The sequence below is a fragment of the Castor canadensis genome, chromosome 5 (genome assembly GCF_047511655.1).
Source record: "Castor canadensis chromosome 5, mCasCan1.hap1v2, whole genome shotgun sequence".
NCBI classification, from domain to species: domain Eukaryota; kingdom Metazoa; phylum Chordata; class Mammalia; order Rodentia; family Castoridae; genus Castor; species Castor canadensis.
Genome location: NC_133390.1, coordinates 2983564 through 3004239, shown reverse-complemented (window position 1 = coordinate 3004239; position 20676 = coordinate 2983564). Strand labels below are relative to the sequence as shown.

The 20676-nt window shown below is 42.6% G+C and overlaps 1 protein-coding gene across 8 annotated transcripts in view; it reads left to right on the top strand.

Annotated features, from left to right (window-relative positions):
- Positions 1 to 20676, top strand: part of Pknox1 (PBX/knotted 1 homeobox 1) — a 63280-nt gene that overhangs the window by 23319 nt on the left and 19285 nt on the right. For 6 of the 8 annotated variants that reach the window (XM_074072569.1, XM_074072575.1, XM_074072571.1 and 3 more), the window contains 6 exons: positions 1283 to 1410; positions 8499 to 8670; positions 10364 to 10534; positions 14954 to 15053; positions 16099 to 16196; positions 20320 to 20448. In XM_074072569.1, coding sequence (XP_073928670.1) covers positions 1283 to 1410; positions 8499 to 8670; positions 10364 to 10534; positions 14954 to 15053; positions 16099 to 16196; positions 20320 to 20448 — 798 coding nt within the window. The remainder of the gene's footprint in view (positions 1 to 1282; positions 1411 to 8498; positions 8671 to 10363; positions 10535 to 14953; positions 15054 to 16098; positions 16197 to 20319; positions 20449 to 20676) is intronic. The other 2 variants (XM_074072574.1, XM_074072576.1) reach the window with 2 other exon arrangements.

Genomic DNA, 20676 nt, shown 5'->3' with positions numbered 1-20676 from the left:
AACTGTGTCCTGGCATTGTAAGGTTTGGCAAGCTGACTATTGGCTCATGGACAATTACAGGTTTATAGCTTTGAATTTCTTTTTAATAAACTGAATTTTTTTGGTGGAACTAGGATTTGAACTCAAGACTTCACACTTGCTAGGCAAGCACTCTACCATTTTAGCCATGCCTCTAGTCCTTTTCACTCTGGTTACTTTGGAGATAGGGTCATGCTTTTTGCCCAGGCCAGACTGTACTACAGTCCTCCCATTTTACACTTCCACCATAGCTCAGATGGCAGGCGCATCCCACCATGCCCAGGTTTTTTTTCTATTGAGATAGGGTCTCATGAACTCTTCTTGCCCAGACTGGCCTGGAACCGTTATACAATCATGTAGCTCGGGGTGACAGGTGCAGGTCACCTTGCCCAGCTGTTGTTTGAGACGGGGTCTCATGAACCGGCCTTGAACCTCAATCCTCCTGATCTCTGCCTCCAAGTAGCTGGGATTACAGGTGTGAGCCACTGTGCCTGGCTGTAAACTGAATTCTTAAAAGTACCTAAATATATCTTACCTAAGTGACAGATACTTAGCTTATTTAAAGCAATTTAAGTGCTATTTCTTTAAGGCTTTAGTAAACACAGGTGGTCTTTACTTTCTGAATATAGCGATCTTTGTTAAAAACTGTATGTGTATGTGTGTATATGCTGGAGCTCAATCTCAGGCCTTGTGCATGCTAAGCATGTGTTCTTCCACTCGGCTACACACCTAGCCCATGTTAAAAATTTTATAGCCCATATATTCCTAAGGGATAGGATGGATGTGGGAGAATTTCAACCCTGTCACAAATATGTGGCATGTTAAGTGCAAATTGTTTTTGTAAGAAGACAAGAGAGCTTAGACTTTTTTGTTTACCTCTCTCTTACTACATTATTAACTGAGGATGTGTGACAAGAAGAGGTAAAGAGTAAGATTTCGTGTATACAGTTCCCTTCAGTGATAGTAGTAATTATTTAAAATCATAAGTTTAACCCAAGTCCCACAAAAATACAAAATCAAATCATAAGCTTTTCACAGATACTGATTATCTCTGCTGTTAACACAGTTTGGAAATTAGGCCTTTATCTTCTGTACTTTTAAAGCACATTAAATTCAAAGGAGCTTGGTTGATAGGATCCTTTGTTTTGTTCTCAGTTATATAACTGGCAATTTGCCATTCTGATTGCATTACTGTTTGCAAGTAGAATACTTAGCAGAGGTTTATTTTGTGTTTGGTAACAAAAATTCTCCTCTTCCTTTACAGATGCAGGTGGTCACAGAGTTAAAAACGGAACAGGATCCAAACTGCTCCGAGCCGGATGCGGAAGGAGTGAGCCCTCCTCCCGTGGAGTCTCAAACCCCCATGGATGCAGACAAGCAGGCCATTTATAGGTAGCGCCTGGGTGTGAAGCATGTGGGTTTTCAGAGGACCACTGAGGACACCAGTGTTAAGTGGAACACCACGTTAGGCAGAGTAAGGAGGGACTGGTGTGATGCAGTAACTGAAAATTGTCTCAGATTAAAAAGAGAAAGTTTATAATATTTTAGAACATATGTCTACATTTTGGGTAATCTTGCACTCCTGGCAGTGCACACCTGTAATCCCAACACTCAGGAGGCTGATACAGGAAGCTCATGCATTTGAGGCAATTTCCAACCAACATGAGTTACAGAGCAAGACTCTGTCTTGAGGGGGATAAGAAGAAGAAAAGGAAAAGAAAAAAGGAAACTTCAGACCCAGATGGTTTTTGTTTGTTTTTGCGGTGCTGGAGATGGAACCCAGGGCCTTGTGTATGATGGTCAGTGCTCCACAACTGAGCTTTACCGCCAGCCTACACCAGATGGTTTTGTGGAGGATCTCCGAAACATGAAGAAGAAAAGAACACCACCTCTTCCAAAAACCCGAAGAGGGAGGAATGCTTCCTACCTAGTCTCCCGGTAATGCCAAACCTGATAAAGACAGTACAAGCAAGAGAGGTACAGGCCAGTATCCCTCATGAACTTAGATTAATAACAGTCTGTTGATCATTGTTAATAATCAATACTCACAAAGCAAATCCATCCATATTTTAAAAGAGTAATGCACAGTGATCAGGTGGGGCTTATCTTGGAATGTAAGACTGGCTCAGTATGCAAAAAATGAACCAGTGAGGTCCACAAGGTGCTCATGTCCATTGTTGTAGAAAAGCACTGGACACAATCCAACACTCAATTAAGTTAAAAACTGTAAGCAGAAGGTAATAGTGGGGAACTTTCTTAACTGATGAAGGACATCCACAAAAAGACGTATAGCTCACATTGTATTTAATAGTGAAAGTTTCCCTGTAAGCTAGGAATAAAAGCAAGATATCCATTCTCACTACTCCTTGGCAGCAATTCTAGTCAGTGTTATATGACAAAAACAAATAAAAGGATACAAGATCAGAGGTACATTACAGAAAGAAAAAAGCTGTATGGATACAGGGCAACACACAAATACCATTCCTATATCTATATGAGTAATGCACAATGAAACTCAAACTTGTAAATAGAAACTCATTTACAACAGCTCCAGGGAAATTTTGATGTGAAACCTTTATGCTGAAACTTAAAATGTCCATGCAGATGACTAAAAACCGAGTAAGTAGGTGCCGTTTCTGCCCATGGGTTGGAAGCCTCATGTGAAGGTGCCCGTCTTCTGAATCCAATCCCAGTCCAGGTCTTAGCAGGACAGTTGTGTACATAGAGACAAGGTAATTCTAAATTTTAGACAGAAGACAAAACTGGAATAGCTAAAACAATTTTGCAAAAGAAGAACAAATTTGGAGGAATCCACCAACATGATTTTAACCACTTAGTCTAAAGTTACAGTGACTGAGATACCCTTGGTTTTGGTAAAATATATAGGCACAGATCAGTGACATGGAGTCCAGAAATAGATGTATATAAAAATGATTCTACCTGTCTATTTGAGACAGGGTCTCCCTAGATAGCCTAGGCTGACCTCGAACTCAAAATCCCCCCTCTGCCTCCTAAGTGCTGGATTTACAGGTGTGTACCACCACGCCCAGCTTGCATTTAATCTTTGATGTAGGTGTAAAAACAATTTAGTTCACTTTTCAAAAATGGTGTTGCAACAATTACACATCTATGTGCAGAAAACCCCCTAATCTAGCTTCACATCTTATATAAAAATATATTCAAAATGTGTTATTGGTGGAATGTAAAATTTAAAGCTGTAACACTTGTGGAAAGGAGCGTGGGAGAGTCTTTGAGACCCGACTAAGTTAGGAAAAAGGTTCTTAGAATACTAAAATCAAAGTTGATAAATTGGACCTAATCAAGATTCAGAGTCTCTGCTCTGTCAAAGATGCTGTTAAGAGAATGAAAAGCCGGGCGCTAGTGATTCACACCTGTAATCCTAGCTACTGGGGAGACTGAGATCAGGAAGATCACAGTTTCAGGCCAGCCTGAACAAAAACATTTGCAAGACCCTATCTCAATGGAAGAAAACCGGGCACAGTGATAAGTGCGTGTCATCCCAGCAATGACAGGAAGCTTAAAATAGGAAGATCCTGGTTCAGGTTGGCCTGGACAAAAAGGAAGACCCTATTTCCAGAATAACCAGAGCAAAAAAGGCTGGCTGTATGGCAAAGCAGTAGAGTGCCTGCATTGCAAGCATGAAGCCCTGAGTTCAAACCCCAGTACTGTTAAAAGCAAGGAGGAGAAGGGGTAGGGAATGAAAAGACAAATACTTACAAATCACACGTTCAGCCCAGGAATTCCATCTGGAATAGAGAACTTTCAAAACTGAACATCAGGAAAGCAAAGAGCTCAGTGAAAATCCTGGCAAAAGACTTGGACAGCTTACTACCCAGAATACACAGACGGCAGAAAGCACTCGGTGTCATTAGTCACCAAGGAAGTGCAAGTTAAAGCCTCGATGAAGTGCTACTGCACACTTGCCAAAATGACTGAGGTAGAGCTGGTGGAGTGGCTCGACCAGTAAGAGTGCCTGTCTAATGAGCGTGAGGCCCTGTGTTCAAACCCCAGCACCGCTAAAACAAAATGACTGAGGTAAAAAGGGGTGACAGTGCTAACACTGACAAATGGTGCCGAGCAGCTGGACTCTGCTCCCTTGCTGGTGGGAGTGCAAGTGGCCTGTCTTGGTTTCTTATAAACATACACCTCTGTGACCCCTCAGTGCCCAATACTCCTGGGTATTTACCTAGGGTAATGAAACATTCACACAGTTCATCATAAAATATGTAACATACAGCTTACCATCTTAATGGCTTCTAAGGTGTGCCGTGATACTAAGTTCACTCACGTTGTGTGCATTCCTCTTCACTGTTTCTCCAGAACCTTTCATCATCCCAAACCCAAACTGTACCCATTAAGCACTAACTCCCAACCCCTTCTCCCAGCTCCTAGCAACCATCATTTTTCCAGATAGCTATAAATTCAACTGTTTGAAGTATCTCATATGAGTGAATGTAGCACAGTATTTATCTTTTAGTGACTGGCTTATTCTTTAGTGTATTGTCTTCTTTCACATAGTATGTTTTCAAAGTTCATCTATGTTATAGAATGTTCCAGAATTTTCTTCCTTTTTAAGACTGAGTGGTATTCCATTGTATGTGTATACCACATTTTGTTTATCTCTGTCAACGAATACTTGGGTTGGTTCCACTTTTTGATTGTTGTTAATCCTGCTGCAAATGTGGGCTGTATAAATACCTTTCAAGTACACGCTATTTACAGAGCTTTATTTACAGTTGTCTCGACCTGTAAACAACCTAAGTGCTTCTCAGCTGGGGGATGTTGAGGTAAGCGGTGGTATTTCTGTACAATGGAATGTCTCTAGGCAGTTAAAAGGGATGAATATGGATTCATGCAAGAACTGGAATGAATTCCAGCAGCGTTAAGCTGCTCAAAGGTAGCTGCTCTCAGAAGGGGCGTTGTCAGGGCTGGTGGAGTGGCTCAGGTGTTGAGAGTACCAGCCTAGCAAGCGTGAGGCCCTGAGTTCAAACCCCAGTGCTGCCAAAACAACAGAAGGCTGCATTGTGTGGCTTCACTGCACGGCATTCTTGAAGACCTGGACTTTGGTGGTGGTGACCAGGTCAGTGGTTGCCAGGGCTAGGGATTGGGGCAGGATACCAAGGGAGAATACAAGGAGGCTTTGGGGTTCTGGAGCGGCTGTATATTCTGATTGTGGCAGTGTTTAACACACCAACACATGTGTAAATGCATGGGTCTGTATACCAAGAACAATCCCTTTTACTGTTGGATAATTTTACAAATAAAAAACTTTAAATGCAGTGGTTGGGGTTTTTTAAAAAATTTGTTTCACATACCTTAGAGCTAACCCAATTAAAACAGTTCCACTCAACAAAAAATAGGAAAAAGAAAAAATGGGGAAAAACCAGGTCCATTCAGATTAGCTACAAAATTATAAAATAACCAGGAATAAACCTAACCAAGTATGCAAGAGCTACATAGAAAAAACCGTTACAATTTTAATGAAAAAGTACAAACACACACCTGATTCAGTGGAGGGCTGTTTGTGTCCCTGCATAAGTGGTCTCTGCCTCCTGTACCAATTTACAAACTAAAAGCAATTCAGTCAGAGTCCAGTAGGATCCCCCTCCCCCAAAAAAACTGATTTAAAGTTCATCTGACAAAGGAATATGCAAAAATGCCTAATCTTAAGAAATACCTAAATCTTATAAGTAAAGTCATACTAAGAAATTGTTAAAAATCTACTCAGCTTGAAGGAAGGGGTAGGTCAAGGATGCTCTCACCCCTTCAGCATTGCTGGCTCTACCCTTCCTCATGGAGATGGAAACAGTTTGTTAGTCCCACTCCTTGGATTAGCAGCTACTGGTACAGGAGTCCTGGAGTGGTTGGTGGGGCAGAATGCAGGGCTTACAGAGCTCTGTGTGTGTGGATAGCGTGAATGACAAGGGAGGGCTTTCAGATCATTAGGCAGATGACTAATTGCTAAATTAGTAGAGGAACTATTGGCTAGTTGGAAAAAAACTTAACTTTGTTGACGATCCAAATGATTATAAGATTAAAAGGAGGAAAGAAAAAGGCCAAACATGAGAAAGCATTGGACAGTGGGATATGTTGTCTGGCCAAAATAAAAACGATGAGTAATAGTGATAGCCAGCTGTAGGGGAGATGATAACACTGTTAGTGGTGACTGAAGATGCTCCTTTTTGGAAGGCACTTTGGCCCTCAGATAACTTTTCTTTTTTTGATTGATTACTTTCTCTTTTTTGTTTTGAAACTAGTTTGGGAAAAAAAGATAACAAACACATGACATAAAACTTACAATTTTGAGCAGGGGGAGATGCTGGAACCAGGACCACATATGCTAAGTATTTGGTCTACAACTGAACTACACCCTGGCTCCTACAGTTTACCATCTTAACAGTTTTTAAAGTGTAGTAAAATATATTTGCTTGTTGTGAAACTTCTCCAGAATTTTTTCGTCTTGCAAATATGAAGCACTATACCCATTACAACAAATCACTTTTTCCTCGTTTGCCTTCGACCCTGGTAAACCCTCATTCTTTTTGTTTTTATGGATTTGCCTCTTTAGATGTCTTGCATAAATGGAATCATATGATAGTTGGCTTTTTGTGACAAATGATTTCACAGCATAAATCTAGGTTTATCAACAGGTTTATCCCTGCTTAAAGTGTGACCCTAATAATTTTTGCATGGTACATACAATTCCTTTATAGACAGCACTCTTAGAAAATGATCACTCTCCTAAACAAATTAATAGGCAAATGGTGACACTGTTGGGGTTTCATACTGTGGGCTACCATGCTGCACTTAAAGAGTGACAAGGTTACCAGGCACTGACATAAACAGTCTCTTGAGCAGTACTGGCTGCATAATTTGTGGGGATCAATGCAAAAACAAAACATGAGACCCCTTGTTCTAAACATAAGAGTTTTAAATGAGCCCTAGCAGAGCAACAAACAGCATGGAGCCCTGGGCAACGGCCCAAGCTGTACATCCATTCAGTCAGTCCTGTTTGTGTGATAGATTTGAAGAACAAACCAAGTTTCAGAACTATGTGAGTATACAGTAAATATCCTCTGGAGAAAGGTACACACTAAAACTTAAACATTGGTCACCTTTGTGGAGGGGGTGGGGATGAGGTCTGGATAGGGTGGTATCCTAGAGAGTTTGCTTGATCCATGTGGTCTGAACTTTTCTTGGAGGTTTAAGTTTACTTACTGTGTAATTAAAAATAAATACCAGAAAGCTGTAAGCCAAGGCAGGTTCCAGGCCAGTCTTGGCTACATAGCAGAACCCTGTCTGAAGACACAAACCCCCAAACCCACAAGGACAGAAATACACCACCATTCTCCCATTAGGATGCCTATAATTAAAAAGAAAAGCAACAGGTGTGGTGAGAATGTGGCGAATTAGAATCCTTGTACACTGTAGGGGGGGTGTAAAGTGGTGGAGCCACTTTGGGAAACTGGCAGTTTCTCACAAAGTTAAGCATAAGAGTTATACTCGACCAGAAATTCCACTCCTGTGCCTACACCCAAGAGAAAGGGCAGCATGTCTCCTCTAAACACCGGTACGTGCGTGTTCATAGCTGTACTATCCACAGTAGCCAAGAGGGAGCAGTGACCCAGATGTCCAGCTGATGAGTAGAAAAAGGAAACGTGGACCCTCCTTACAGTGGGAACAGAGAAATGCGCGTTACAACACGCTGATGAGTCTTGAAACCGTCCAAGTAACAGAAGCCAAACACCAAAGGCTGCATGTGATTCTCTTTATAGGAAATACCTAGAGTAGGCCTCAAACAAAATAAGATACGGATTCATGGTGTGCTGGGGCTTGGGGGATAATGAAGAGCAACTGCTATTGGATACAGGGTTTCTTTTGGGGACAATGACAGTGTTCTTATATTGACTGATGATGGTTGCACAATTCTAAAATACAGTAAAAATCACTGACTTGTGCACTTTAAATGGTGAGTTGTGTGACACATGAATTAATGCTCGACAAAGCTGCTGAATAAAATAATTCATGTGGGCTGGATGTGCTAGTGTACTTCTATAATCCCAGCACTTGGAAGCTGAGGCAGGAGGATCATGAGTTTGAGGTTTTCCTGGACTACATAGTGAGACCCTGTCTCAACAAAACAAAACAAACAAAAAGGTGGGTGTCAGTGGCTCAAACCTGTAATCCTAGCTACCTGGGAGGGCAAGAGCCGGAGGATTGTGATTTCAAAGCCAGCCTAGGGAAAAAGTTCTTGAGATTCTATCTCCAAAATAACCAGAGCGAAATGGACTGGAGATGTGGCTCAAGTGGTAGAGCCTGATTGCTTTGCAAGTGAAGCCCAGAGTTCAAACCCCAGTCCCACCCCACCCTACCCCCCAAAAAAATCATGCATGCACACATGCCAACATTTTCTTGGGGAGGCATAGAGCACACTTGTTCTTTGTTCTTTTCTTCCTCAGGCATCCACTATTTCCATTACTAGCTTTGTTGTTTGAAAAATGTGAACAGTCCACACAAGGCTCAGAAGGCACGACTTCTGCTAGTTTTGATGTGGACATTGAGAACTTCGTCAGGAAACAGGAGAAGGAAGGGAAACCTTTCTTTTGTGAAGACCCAGAAACTGACAACTTAGTAAGTAAAGTCAATGCTTTATTTTTATTTTTCAAAATCTCAAGTCCATTCATGAAATTTTGAACTTCTAATTAGAACTTCAGACTACTTGTAGTTCTGCTAGAGGAAAATTATATACTTATAAAATAATTTATTTCACAATGCATGTAACTTCAATGTCTCCAAGTCTTCAGTCTCTGGTTACCTTTTCCTTTAACAAGCAAACAAAACTGTGCTTCCATCCTAATTATCCTGAGGGGTTCAGTTCTCTCCAGGATGTATATAAAGGTTCCCTGGGGCTGGGGTCCTCTTGCAGCACTCTGTACCCACCTTCTATTCTTGGTGGTTGTTGATCTGGACTCCAGGACCACTCTTTCTTGATGCTGATGCTAACTTGGGGTACCTTCATCCCAAGTCAAGGATTCCAAATCCAGGCTTCTCTGCACTCTACCAAGGGGTTAGCATCACTGATGAACTCAAAGCAAGCCATGACTTTTGGCATGTGGACAGTGACAAGCCTTTGCTGGGGTGCCCATTCTATTCATCTGCCCTCATGCCTGAACCCACCCAGTGTTTGCCTCCCTCCCAGATTCAGATGGACTCGGAGACCTAGCATTAGTGTGCCTTCACTGGATTTCCTGAGTGCCTTCTAGGACCCATGTCAAAACCTTTATCAGGCTTTAGCAGAAAAGGGTCTTTGGAAAACTTTTTTCCTGAACATATTGCCTGGGTCTTAGCTTTTTTGTTTTTAATTTCTCATTGCCTGCTTAATCTTTAACATCTAATAGTTTGTATAGGCAGATTATCTGACTGAGTCTGTCTGCTTGTCTCTGAAACGTGTGCCCCTTCAGGGTGAGGGTTAGAAGTCCTCTCTGCCCCTGAGACTCTGCCATGAGTCTGTGCCTCCATTGGCCCACACCTGGCCTGGCTCAGTGAATGGGAGCAGGTGTCTGCTCCACCCTGCCACTGTACAGGTTCTCCTGCCTAGTATTTGGAAAGGACCTGGCAGAGCTTAATGCTCAAGTAATTCTTGTTACCAACTGATTGATTCTCTGATTCCATGTAGAGTAAGAAGTACTTCATATGTAAGCTTAGAGGCAGAGGGCTGAGCTTTGGAGCTGTTGATCTGTAGGCAAGTGGCCCTAACGATAATGGTGTCATTGTTGGTATCAGTGCTCTACTGCTGTGGGAAAATTATTTCAAACTTAATGACCTCAAAAGTATGAAACTTTTTAAAAAAATCATAAAATCTTTGGGATCTAGGACTTAGCAGAGAGTGCTTAGACTTGACACCAGAGATAGGACCAGAAGAAGCAGAGTTGATAACTGAACTTCAGTTATTGGGTAGATATGAATTTGTCCCTACTTGTGGTTGTATAGATGGAGTAGAATGGGGTAAGAGACTTGCTGAGCCACAGAGCAAGCTAGTGGCCAGCAAGCCAGTGGTGGGACTGAACTGCGGCCCAGTTGTGTGCAGGCACAGGGCCACACTCCCACCATGGCTGTGCTGAGGGTGGCACTAGTCTCCAGTGTTCCTGCACACCTGATGCAGCCAAGGTCAAGTCAGTGGCATTGGAACATTTTGCCTGTCTGCATGAAATCTGATGTTATTCCTCTTCTGTTGTTAATAACTAAGAACCAGTATGTTCAGTAATGACAACTTTCTATACTACTGCCTTTTTTTCATTTTAAAGTTCCTTTTCTCTGCTTCTAGATGGTGAAAGCAATCCAGGTCTTACGTATTCATCTTCTTGAGCTGGAAAAGGTTAATGAACTCTGCAAAGACTTCTGCAGTCGGTATATTGCTTGTCTGAAGACGAAAATGAACAGTGAGACCCTGCTGAGTGGGGAGCCTGGAAGCCCCTACTCTCCTGTGCAGTCCCAGGTACCTATGTTTGGAGCCTGCCTTTCTTCACTCACTACAACCAGTTGGGCTGGTCTTGATGACTGTCCTGTTTAAAGGATGACTGGGCTTCCTGAACCTGGCATGGCTTAGGAATGAACTCAGGCCAGAGAAACTGTCTTTCCTGGGCTTTAGGCAGGGTAGGAGTCAGTACGCAATCTGCATTCTGGGCCCTGCCAGCCCTGGCCATGTTTATGGGGAGTAAAATGCCATTTGTTCCTTTATTTCTTGACAAAAACAACAAAAAAAAATTTTCAATTTTTGAAAATATATGTTACCTAGAATTTACCGTCATAACCGTTTCTCCTCATAACTACTTTTAAGCATACAGTTCAATGGTGTTACATTCACTGACATTGTACAACCATCACTCTATCTGTCTCCAGAACTTTCTCATCTTCCAAATGGAAGCTCTGTCCCCATTAACACGAAGTCCCCAAACTCCCCCACAGCTCTGCTGTCCATCCTGCTTTTGGTGTATGAATTGGGCTACTCTCGGTCCCTCATCTTACACCTGTGCTCGCTCACCTCACTTCTTATCATGCCATCTCTGTCTGTCCATGACTGTTGTATTTTAGCCATTCTCATGATGTGTGTGATTCCTCCTTGTGGTTTTACCACTTACACTTTCCTACGACTAACATGGTGACATTTCCATCTGTGTATCGTTTTCAGTAGAAGAAATGTCTGCTCAACTCTTTTGCCCATTTTCTAATTTTCTTTCTTTCTTTTTTTTTTTTTTTTTGGCAGCACTGGGTTTTGAACTCAGGGCCTCATGCTTGCTAAGCAGGCACCCTACCACTTGAGCCATTGCACCAGGACCTTGGTTTTTTTTAAACTGCTGAGTTTTGAAAAGTTCCTTGCCTACTCTAGATCCTGGACATTTGTTGAATATGTTTTCCCCAAGTCTGGAGCTCAGTATCTTCTCAACCTCTTATAGGTCTTTTGCAGAGCACACATTTCTAATTTTGGTTAAGTCTAATTTATCAACTCTGCCTTTTCTGAATTGTGCTTTTACTGTCATGTCTAAGGACTGTTGGCCTAGCCCTAGATCCCAAAGATTTTGTCTTGTGTTGTTTTTTTTTTTTTAATCCCAAAAGTTTTATAGATTTTCATTTTGCTTTTAAATCCATGGTCCATTTTGAGTTAGCTTTTGTGGAAAGTGCTAGTTTTAAGTTGAGGTTCCTTTTTTGCCTATGGATGTCCATCTGCTCCAGAACCTTTTATTGAAAACCCATCCTTCTGCCATTGAGTTGCTTGTTTGCACCTTTGTCAGAACTCACTGGAGCCTGTTGGTAGGGACTCCCTGCACTTTCTGTTCTGTTGCATTGGCCTGCATGTCTGCACCAGGTCATCTTCATTGCTGTAGCTCTATGGTAAGTCTCAAGATTGGGGAGATGGTTTCTTCCTTCTTTGTTATTTCTTTTCAAAATTGCTTTAGCTATTCTAGTTCCTTTGCCTTTCTATATAAATTTTAGAATAATCTTGTCCAGGTACACAGAAAAAAGTCTTACTGGGATTTTGATAGGAATTACATTAAACCTGTATATCAATTTGGGAGCATTGAATCTTCCAATCCATAAATGTACTAAATCCCTATACTTACTGACATCTTTTTTCTTTTCTTTTTTTTTTTTTTGTGGTGGTTATTTTTTACATCTATGATTTCTTCATCGGTATTTGGTAGTTTTCAACATAAGGGTCTATGAGCTTTTAGAGTCATACCTAAGTATTTTTTAGAGTGACTGTAAATTAATTGTATTTTTAATTTTTGTGCCTGTGTGTTCCTTGCTGGTCTATAGAAAAACAATGGATTTTTTAAAAGACATATACATTTATTTAATATGTTTTGTGTGACATTGAAGCATTTATAAGGAGTTAAAAACATGAAGAAATGGTAAACTTCTGTATTTTTTACTACTGTGTATTAATTAATAAAATAATGGGTTTCATGATGACATCTCCATTACATGCATGTTACGGACTTCTGATCATGCTCACCCTCTGTATCCTCCCTTCTGCATCCCTAATACTCCCCTTTTTAATAGATGGTTTTTGTGTGATCTTGTATGCCATGACCTCGATGAATTCATTGTTTAGTTCTCAGGTTTTTTTAAATTACTTAGGACTTTCTCCTGTTTGGTCACGTTATATACAAATAGGGACAATTCTGTTTGCCTCCTTTCTGATCTGTCTGCCTTTTGTTTCCTTTCCTGCCTCATTGAATTGGCTGGAATGTCCAGTGGTGCTAATCTTGAAAGTGTGGCGAGCAGGCTTCTTAGACTAGGTTCCCAGTCCTTAGGAGCCTTTCGGCCTTCCACCTTCATTATGCTGACACTCTGCTGCATTCTAGGTTCTCTTATCAGGTGGAGGATGCTCCCTCTGCTGTTTTCTCAGTTTCCTCTGTGTCCAGGATTGCCAGATGCTTTCCTGCATCAGCTGATATGAGCATGTGATTTTCTTCCTCGGTCTGTTAATATGCAAGAGTACATGGATTGATTTTTCAAATGTTAAACAGGCCTTGCATTCCTGGAATAAACTCCACTTGCTCATGGCACATAATTATTTTATATGTATTCCTGAATTGTGTTTTGCTAGTATTTTGTAAAGCATTTTTTTGTTTTGGTGGTACTGGGATTTGAACTGAGGGCCTCATGCTTATTAGGCAGGTACTCTATCACTTGAACCGCACCCCAGCCCTTGTCAGACATTTTTTGTGTCTTTATTCACAAGAGGTACTGGCATGTAGCTTGAGTTCTCGTGCTGTCTTTGCCTGGCTTTGGTATCAGAATAATCACAGGGTGTTGGGGAGTGTCCCTGCTCCTATACTTTTCTAGAAGAGATTACAGAACAGGTGCTGATTCTTCTTTAGTATTCAGCAGATGGAATTCTATCCCAGTGAAACTGCATGGATCTATGGAGTTGTTTTTTTAGGAGTTTTTGAATTATGAGTTCAATTTCCTTAACAGAATAGGGCTGTCCAGAAGATCTCTTCCATACTGAATGTGCTTTGGGCTGTGGTCCATTCTCCTGAGATGCTGAGCCTAGGGGTGTGGAGCTGAGCATACTTCCTCCTGGCCTCTGGGGTCTGTAGGCATCACCACTTAATCCTAAGATTGGGAATCTGACTTTTCTCTCTGTGTTTCTTTTTTTTTGTCAGTCATTTTATTATCTATCTATCTATATCTATCCTATCTGTCTTTTATTTATCTATTCTGGCGGCACTGGGGTTTGAACTCAGGGTCTTGTGCTTGCTAGGCAGGTACTCTTACCACTTGAGCCCCTCCACCAGGTCTTCTTTTTAGTCAGTTTTACTATGTGTTTGTTTTACTCTTTTCAATGAACTAGCATTTTGCTTCATTTATTTTTCTGCTTTTCTATTTTCAGTGTTTTTTTTTTTTTTTTTTTTGGTGGTCCTGGGGGTTGAACTCAGGGCCTCACACTGCTAGGCAGCATACTTGAGTATGCCACCATCCTATGTTCAGTTTCATTGGTTTCTGCTTTGATCCTCCATCTGCTTGCCTTGGGTTTGTTTTGTTCCTCTTTTTGTGGGATCTTAATGTGATAGCTTGGATTAATGATTTGGATGGTTTGACTCTACTGTCACCAAATTAATGTGTTAGAGTTTAAGCATACCTCCCCATGCTTACGTGTTCAAATCAGTGCCTGTGGATGGCACCCACTGATGCACTGTACCTGCTCAGATGCCATGTTCTGTGGGCCCCATGCCCAGTACTCCTTTATGTCAGCCACCAACCTAGCCAGCCCAGCAAATGGATGAGGCAGCCCAGTTAGAGTGAAATTCAGGTGGACACTTTCCAATGTGCTGTTTACAAATGTTTCCAAGGAGCTCACTTAGGCCAGGCACTCCGCAAATACGAACATTGAGGGTGGCAGGTGTAGGGAGCGCCTATGTGCTCTGTACTGTAGCCAAAGTGGGATCCAGGGGTAATTCTCTAGCCCTGCTTGGGATACCCTTGGGCTAGTTACCCTCCATGCCTGTGATGTCATCTTTTGCATCTGCCTGTCCTGTCCAGGAGGGTATGGTGGAGAACTACTCCATTATCTGAGTCAGATCGAAGGAGAAAGGTGTGACTAGGTAGTAGGATCTTCCCACTTACTTTCTGGGCTTTAAGGCCAGAAATGGAACGTGGAATGTGACAGTGAGAGGAAAGAGTCTTTTGGAAGCTGCATTTCACACTGACATTTCAATGATGGCTATCATATTCAATTCTGGATTGCATCTCTCGGTTGCCTGTATCTGATGCTTACTTTCTGAAAACCTGTCACCACATGCCCTGTGCCTTTTCTTCATTGATAGTATTATGTCACTTCCTTTGAGGTTTTGAACATGGGTTTTCCAGGTCCTAATGATCCCCACAACTGTGCTCTAATGTTCAGCAGGTTCAAAGTGCTATCACAGGCACTCTCAGCCCCCAGGGAATTGTGGTGCCAGCTTCCGCTCTACAGCAGGGAAACGTAACCATGGCGACAGTGGCAGGTATGACCACAGAAAATGGACACTTTTTCCATGAGCTTTCACAGAAAGCAGATTGATTATATTAGAATGAGTGTATAAATATGAGTTTTTAATATTTAAATCTTTTCTGGATTTCACAGTGTCTGATTAATGCAGTTCCTGATGCAGTTCTCTGGAATTCAGAGCTCTCCAGATGCCTTTTCTTGTTAATTCTTTATTTTGTTTTTTAATTCTTTTATTATATTATTGCTGTACTGGGGGTTCACTGTGACATTTAGAAAAGTACTTAAATTCTTCCCTCCATCATTTCTTATTAATTATTAACAAATATATTATGCAAATTATGTTCTCTTACCAAAAGTAGATTGAAAAATAAGGTTTTTTTTTTTTTTTTTTTTTAGTAGAAGTTGAAAATATAGAGCTAAGAACAAATATGAGTAACATACTTTTTCATTGAGCTTTTAGTGGTACCTAGTAAACCCTAAATTGTAACATGAATTGATGATAATCTAGTAAAAATACAGCTTAAATCTTAGTATTACTTGTCTAGCAAAGACCATTGAAGTGGGACAGATTCTGTGTGTTCCCTGGTGTGTGAAGAAAATTGCAAATACCGAACATTATGAAAAAGGAGCGTGGAACAGAGGGAGTAGTAGAAATGTACGCTAAAGACCTCATGTAATAGCTTAAAGGGAAATCTTACGGGAAAAAGAAAACTGTTGATCAAAAACCAAACACCAAAAACGTTTATTATCTGGCACCTTTAGCCAGATCCTTAATATGTGGCAATTGTAGGAAAAAGAAGAAAGCAGAGACAAGGAGAAAGAAGGGACTCGCCAAGTCCCTTGTAGCTGAGCGGCAAATGGGGATGCCAAGTGTGCTGGAAGTTACTTGTTCATTTGTAGTGACAAGAGTCAATTTGAAAAGTATTGTTGATTATTTGAAATGATAATAAGGTTATCAAAGTAGATTTTTTATTCCTTCCATAAGTATATCAGGAAGAATGGTTTTAAATCATTTAAGTCGTAAAGTAGCCTTATTTTCAAATTTTCTTCTCCTTTTTGAGGTGGCACAGTGTACCAGCCTGTCACCGTCGTCACTCCACAAGGCCAGGTGGTCACACAGGCATTGTCACCTGGGACAATTAGGATCCAGAACTCCCAGGTGGGTGTGCTGTCTTCTGAAAGGCTTGTGGTGGGGGCAGGCCATGTGTGTGGGAACAGCAGGCAGGTCTGAGCCACCCCTTCTGCTTGAAGACTGTCTGTCTTCTGGAGCAATCTCTAGTCAATCTGAATGGCAGGGCTTGTTTCTTTTCATTCTTCAGCGCCCTCATTGTTTTTGCACAATCCAGATAAATCTGGAAAGTCACTCATGATGCCCAGCAGCAGCTACTGTCACCCAGCACTAAGACTGGCTTGTGTAGGTGACTTTTTCATGTCCATCCAAGATTTGAGGTCCTGTAGGTACAGGACAGCCAGGCAAGTTTCTCAAAACCATGAGGCCAGCCTGAACTCCCAATGTGAAACTGTCAGTGTAGGCCTCAAGCTCTGGAAACTTTCCTGGCCTCTGCTGTGTCCTTGGTGTGTCTAGGTCATTTCCCTGATGAGAGACTGACAGGAGTTTCCAGCAGCAGCTCCCAACCCCTGCCTTCAAGTTCCTGTCTTCCGAACACAAGAGGTTACTGCACAGCAATAGAAACAGAGCAGAGATGCCTGTGACACACAATGGCTGGGATCATCCTGCCTTTTCCCTGCTCCTTTGTGGTAAAATGAGGAGGTTGGAGCCGCTGAGTTGCAAGACCCCTTTAAATTCTGGAATCGCATACACATTTTTTTACTTTGAGCTAGGTTTAAATCAGAAAGACAAGGTTTAAGTTATAGTTCTTATTTTGAGGTCTTTGATTGACTTTGTTAGCTCTCTCTGACCTGCCTAGACGTTTCTTCATCCTTACTGAGAACTGTGCATGTCCAGCCCTTGGGGATACTAATGTAGTGAATGCAAAAGCAAACATGAGTGTGCCTGAGCAAGTCAGTGGTGCAGGCAGTCTGGGGCTGCCACTTCGGCCTCCCAGGTTTTTTGGGACAACACTAGAGTGAAAGGATATGGGAGCCATTGAGGTGAGTGGGGGGCTTCAGGGACCGTTTGGGCTATGGTGACTGCCCACGCTTTCATAGGGGAAGAGCTAGACCTCCCCAGTGCTGCCCCTTGATTCTCCAACCATTCTTCTTCCCCTGTGGTTTTCCGTTCAAAATATCTGTGACAATAGATCCAGCCCTGGTTGTAGAGTAGTTTCCTAGTGTTGTGTCATGTGCTTTTAGAGGAAAGTGTTTTTAAATTAAATAGCCTTATAAATATAGTAGATGTTCGTTTGTCTTATTGTTTAAGGAGGAAGTTTTTAATTAACTGAATTTTCTTAGAAGCAAAGGTTACTAATTTAAACTGCAAACTACAAAGTTCAGTTCAGTACCTTCTTACCAGGCCTGTGTGGTGGTCCCCCAGCTCCCTCAGCTGGGCTCCAGTGAATGACACTCCCTTCTCACTGTGTCCACAGAGCCCCCTCATCCTGTGTGGATTCTCCTGACCCCTTCATATCTGCCATTGTTCTGGGAAAACAGACAAACACATTAGGCTTTCTAGAATGATAAGTAAGTGTGTTTGCTGAGCATGGTGCACATGCTTATAATCCCAGCACTTGGGAGGCACTTGCAGGAGAATTGCAAGTTTGAGGTCAGCCTAAGTAAATAGCAAGACCCTGTCTCAAAAAAAGGGGAGGAGGGTAGGGCTGGTGGCATGGTTCAAGTGGTAAAGCGCCTGCTTACCAAGCTGAAGGCCCTGAGTTCAAACCCCAATACTGCCAAAAAAAAAAAAAAAAAAAAAGGACTTGACTTAGTATCTTGTGGGGAGGTGTTCATTGGATAAATATGCACAGCTACTTTGGCTGCCATGGCTCTTCTTTTTTGGCCAAAGTTTGAGTTCTTGCTGCAGCTCAAATAATTTAGATGTGTAACTTACAAAGGAAGAATTCTGTGTTTGTGTCAGAAACCATCAGGGTGGTTTTGTCAAGAATATTGGCGATTGTCTGCCACAGATCTCATTCACCCCAGTGACCAGCATTATCCTAGGAGAACTCCAGTGGTGACAATCCTTTGACCCTTGCTTCCACTGGTAAACAGTGTCCACTGTCACACAGGCTTCCTGCCTGGGAACAGCGTGTTACAGACCCAGGGTGCTGATGTCCTTAGCTTGTGTGAGGTGATGGTGGTGCACTCCACTGCTGCCCAAGAGAACGCCAGCCACCATGAGAGACACGCTGCCCTCATCACACGTGGGTGTCTTCACTGAGAATCTTTGAGAAGTGAGGGTGCATGGAGTCCCTCTCCCCACCCCTCACTTTGCCTAGCAGTCTGACTTGTACAACTGTGATTTGTGTGCCAGGTTTTGCCTCTTCATCCTCTCATGGTTACTTTGAATGTGTGTGTCACAGCTCAGCTATCACAGGATGCCATAGGCAGACAGCAGATCCAAGTGGTTCCCCACCCTGTAGTCCATGAAAGTCCCTTCCAAATCTTTTACCCATTTCTTCTGCTATTTTCCTCTGTGTTTCTAAATAAAATTCTGTCTTTTAGCTCATCCCTTAAAATTCCTTGTTTTGCCTTTTGTGATGGAAAGGGCTCCACTCTCCCACATTCCCCTCCCTTGCTCCATCCACCCAATTGCTTGCATCATGGTAGCTCAAGCCAGTATTCCCTGTTAATGTTACCAACACTGACTCCTGCTGGGCAGCCAGCTGTGATTACAGTATTGCTCTGCTTCTTGGTGGTGTTTTTTGTCCCATGTGCAGTTTTTGTTGCATAAGTTATCTGCAGTGGCCTCAGAGCCATTCTCCTGAGGTCACACTGTCAGGTGGAGCACTCTGTTCCCTGGTTCCCTCCAGACCTGGCCCCACCTGCTGCACCATCCCTCTGTTGCCTCCTTCACTGTTTGCACTGGTTCCCCCTCTACCTGACTGGCCTGTCCTGCTCTAGTGGTCCTGTGTAGTGCACCTGTCCGTTCCTGCTGGCTGTTCAAGATCTCTTTTAGGGGTGCTGGTAGAATGGCTCAAGTGGTAAGAGCACCTGCCTTGCAAACATGAGGCTCTGAGCTCAAACCCCAATACCACCAAAAAAAAAAAAAAAAAAAAAAAAAAAGCAACAATAAAAATAAGCAAAACCTCTTTTAGACGTCACCTCTCTTCACTGCAGGAGACACAGGCAAGAGTGGGTGGTGGGTGAGAGGACCTGGGCCACCCTGCCTGTAGACTCTGGCTTCAGGGCTCAAGAGACCGTCTTAGGTCCATCTGCCTTACCAGACCTGGGCCTCTGCAGAGATGTCACTATTATAGAGTGATGGTTCAGAGGGGACTGTGTTCTATAGGAGAAACAAACTGTGCTTCCTTTGCTCTTATACCACACATCATAGAAGACTTTGTGATCTTAGAAGCCTTGGGGCTTCTTCCCACCAGCAAGCACACAGTCAGCCCCTGATCCCCTCATCCCCTCATCCCCTGATCCAATTCAGTTCTGATACTGTCTTCATGGGCAAAGTGTCAGGTCCTGTGGGTTAAGGGTTCTGTCTCCAAGACAGTCTCCACTTGAGATGCCAATCACAAATCCTGGGTTGTGGCCTCTGCTTCTGAAGACTGGCCCCCTCCTTGAATTCAGTTTACTATTGCAGCCAACAGATCTGCTTACTGCAAAGGACATGGCAAAGAATGTAAATAAAAGCACATTGTAAGGTAGGAAGAGAGGTTGTGGAACTCTTAGGCCCTCCTTGGGATCTCCCTGGGTCTGTTTGTAGTTTCTAAGAAGGCTTCATTACATAAGTGTGATTGATTACCTCATCAGCCATTGGTGATGACCTTAATCTTCAGTCCCTCTGCCTCTGGGACTGTTGGGGAGTGCTAACCTTCTAATCCTACCTTGGTCTTTCTGGTGACCAGACCCCATCCAGAAGCCACTGGGAACTGCCATCCAGCAGTCAACTCACAGCATATAGAAGGATGTCACTTACACTTGATGAGTTTAAGGATTTTAGTAGCTGTGTGCCAGGAAGTGGGGAGGAAGACCAAAGATTTATTTGACAATATCACATGTATCCTCAAAGAGTTAGTGTGTACAGGGCTGCAGTGTGCACAGCTTTACAGTAATTAAGCCATTTACCAATGAGATCCTTGGTGTTTTTCTCCATGTGAAGCTACTTGGATGTGTCATGAGCTCCTCTCTAACATTATTTGTTAATTGTATAAAAGCTCCAGTTACAGTTGAACCAAGATCTTAGCATCCTACATCAAGACGATGGCTCGTCCAAGAATAAGAGGGGTGTCCTGCCGAAGCACGCTACCAACGTGATGCGGTCCTGGCTGTTTCAGCACATAGGGGTAAGGGTGCCTGGCTGCACTGAGAGCGGACCGAGGTGCCCTCCTTCTGCTCGTGTGTCATGAGGAAACAAACATGCTCATGTCTAGTAAGCATGGGTCCAGGTGTCAGTGTTCTGCAAATATTCACAGTGGGTTGAGCAGGGTCCCTAGTAAATGGCTACAAAAAACTTAAAATACAGCAAGGACCCCAGTGCAGTGGGTAATTAGAAAAGCGGGCAGAGAAGATGT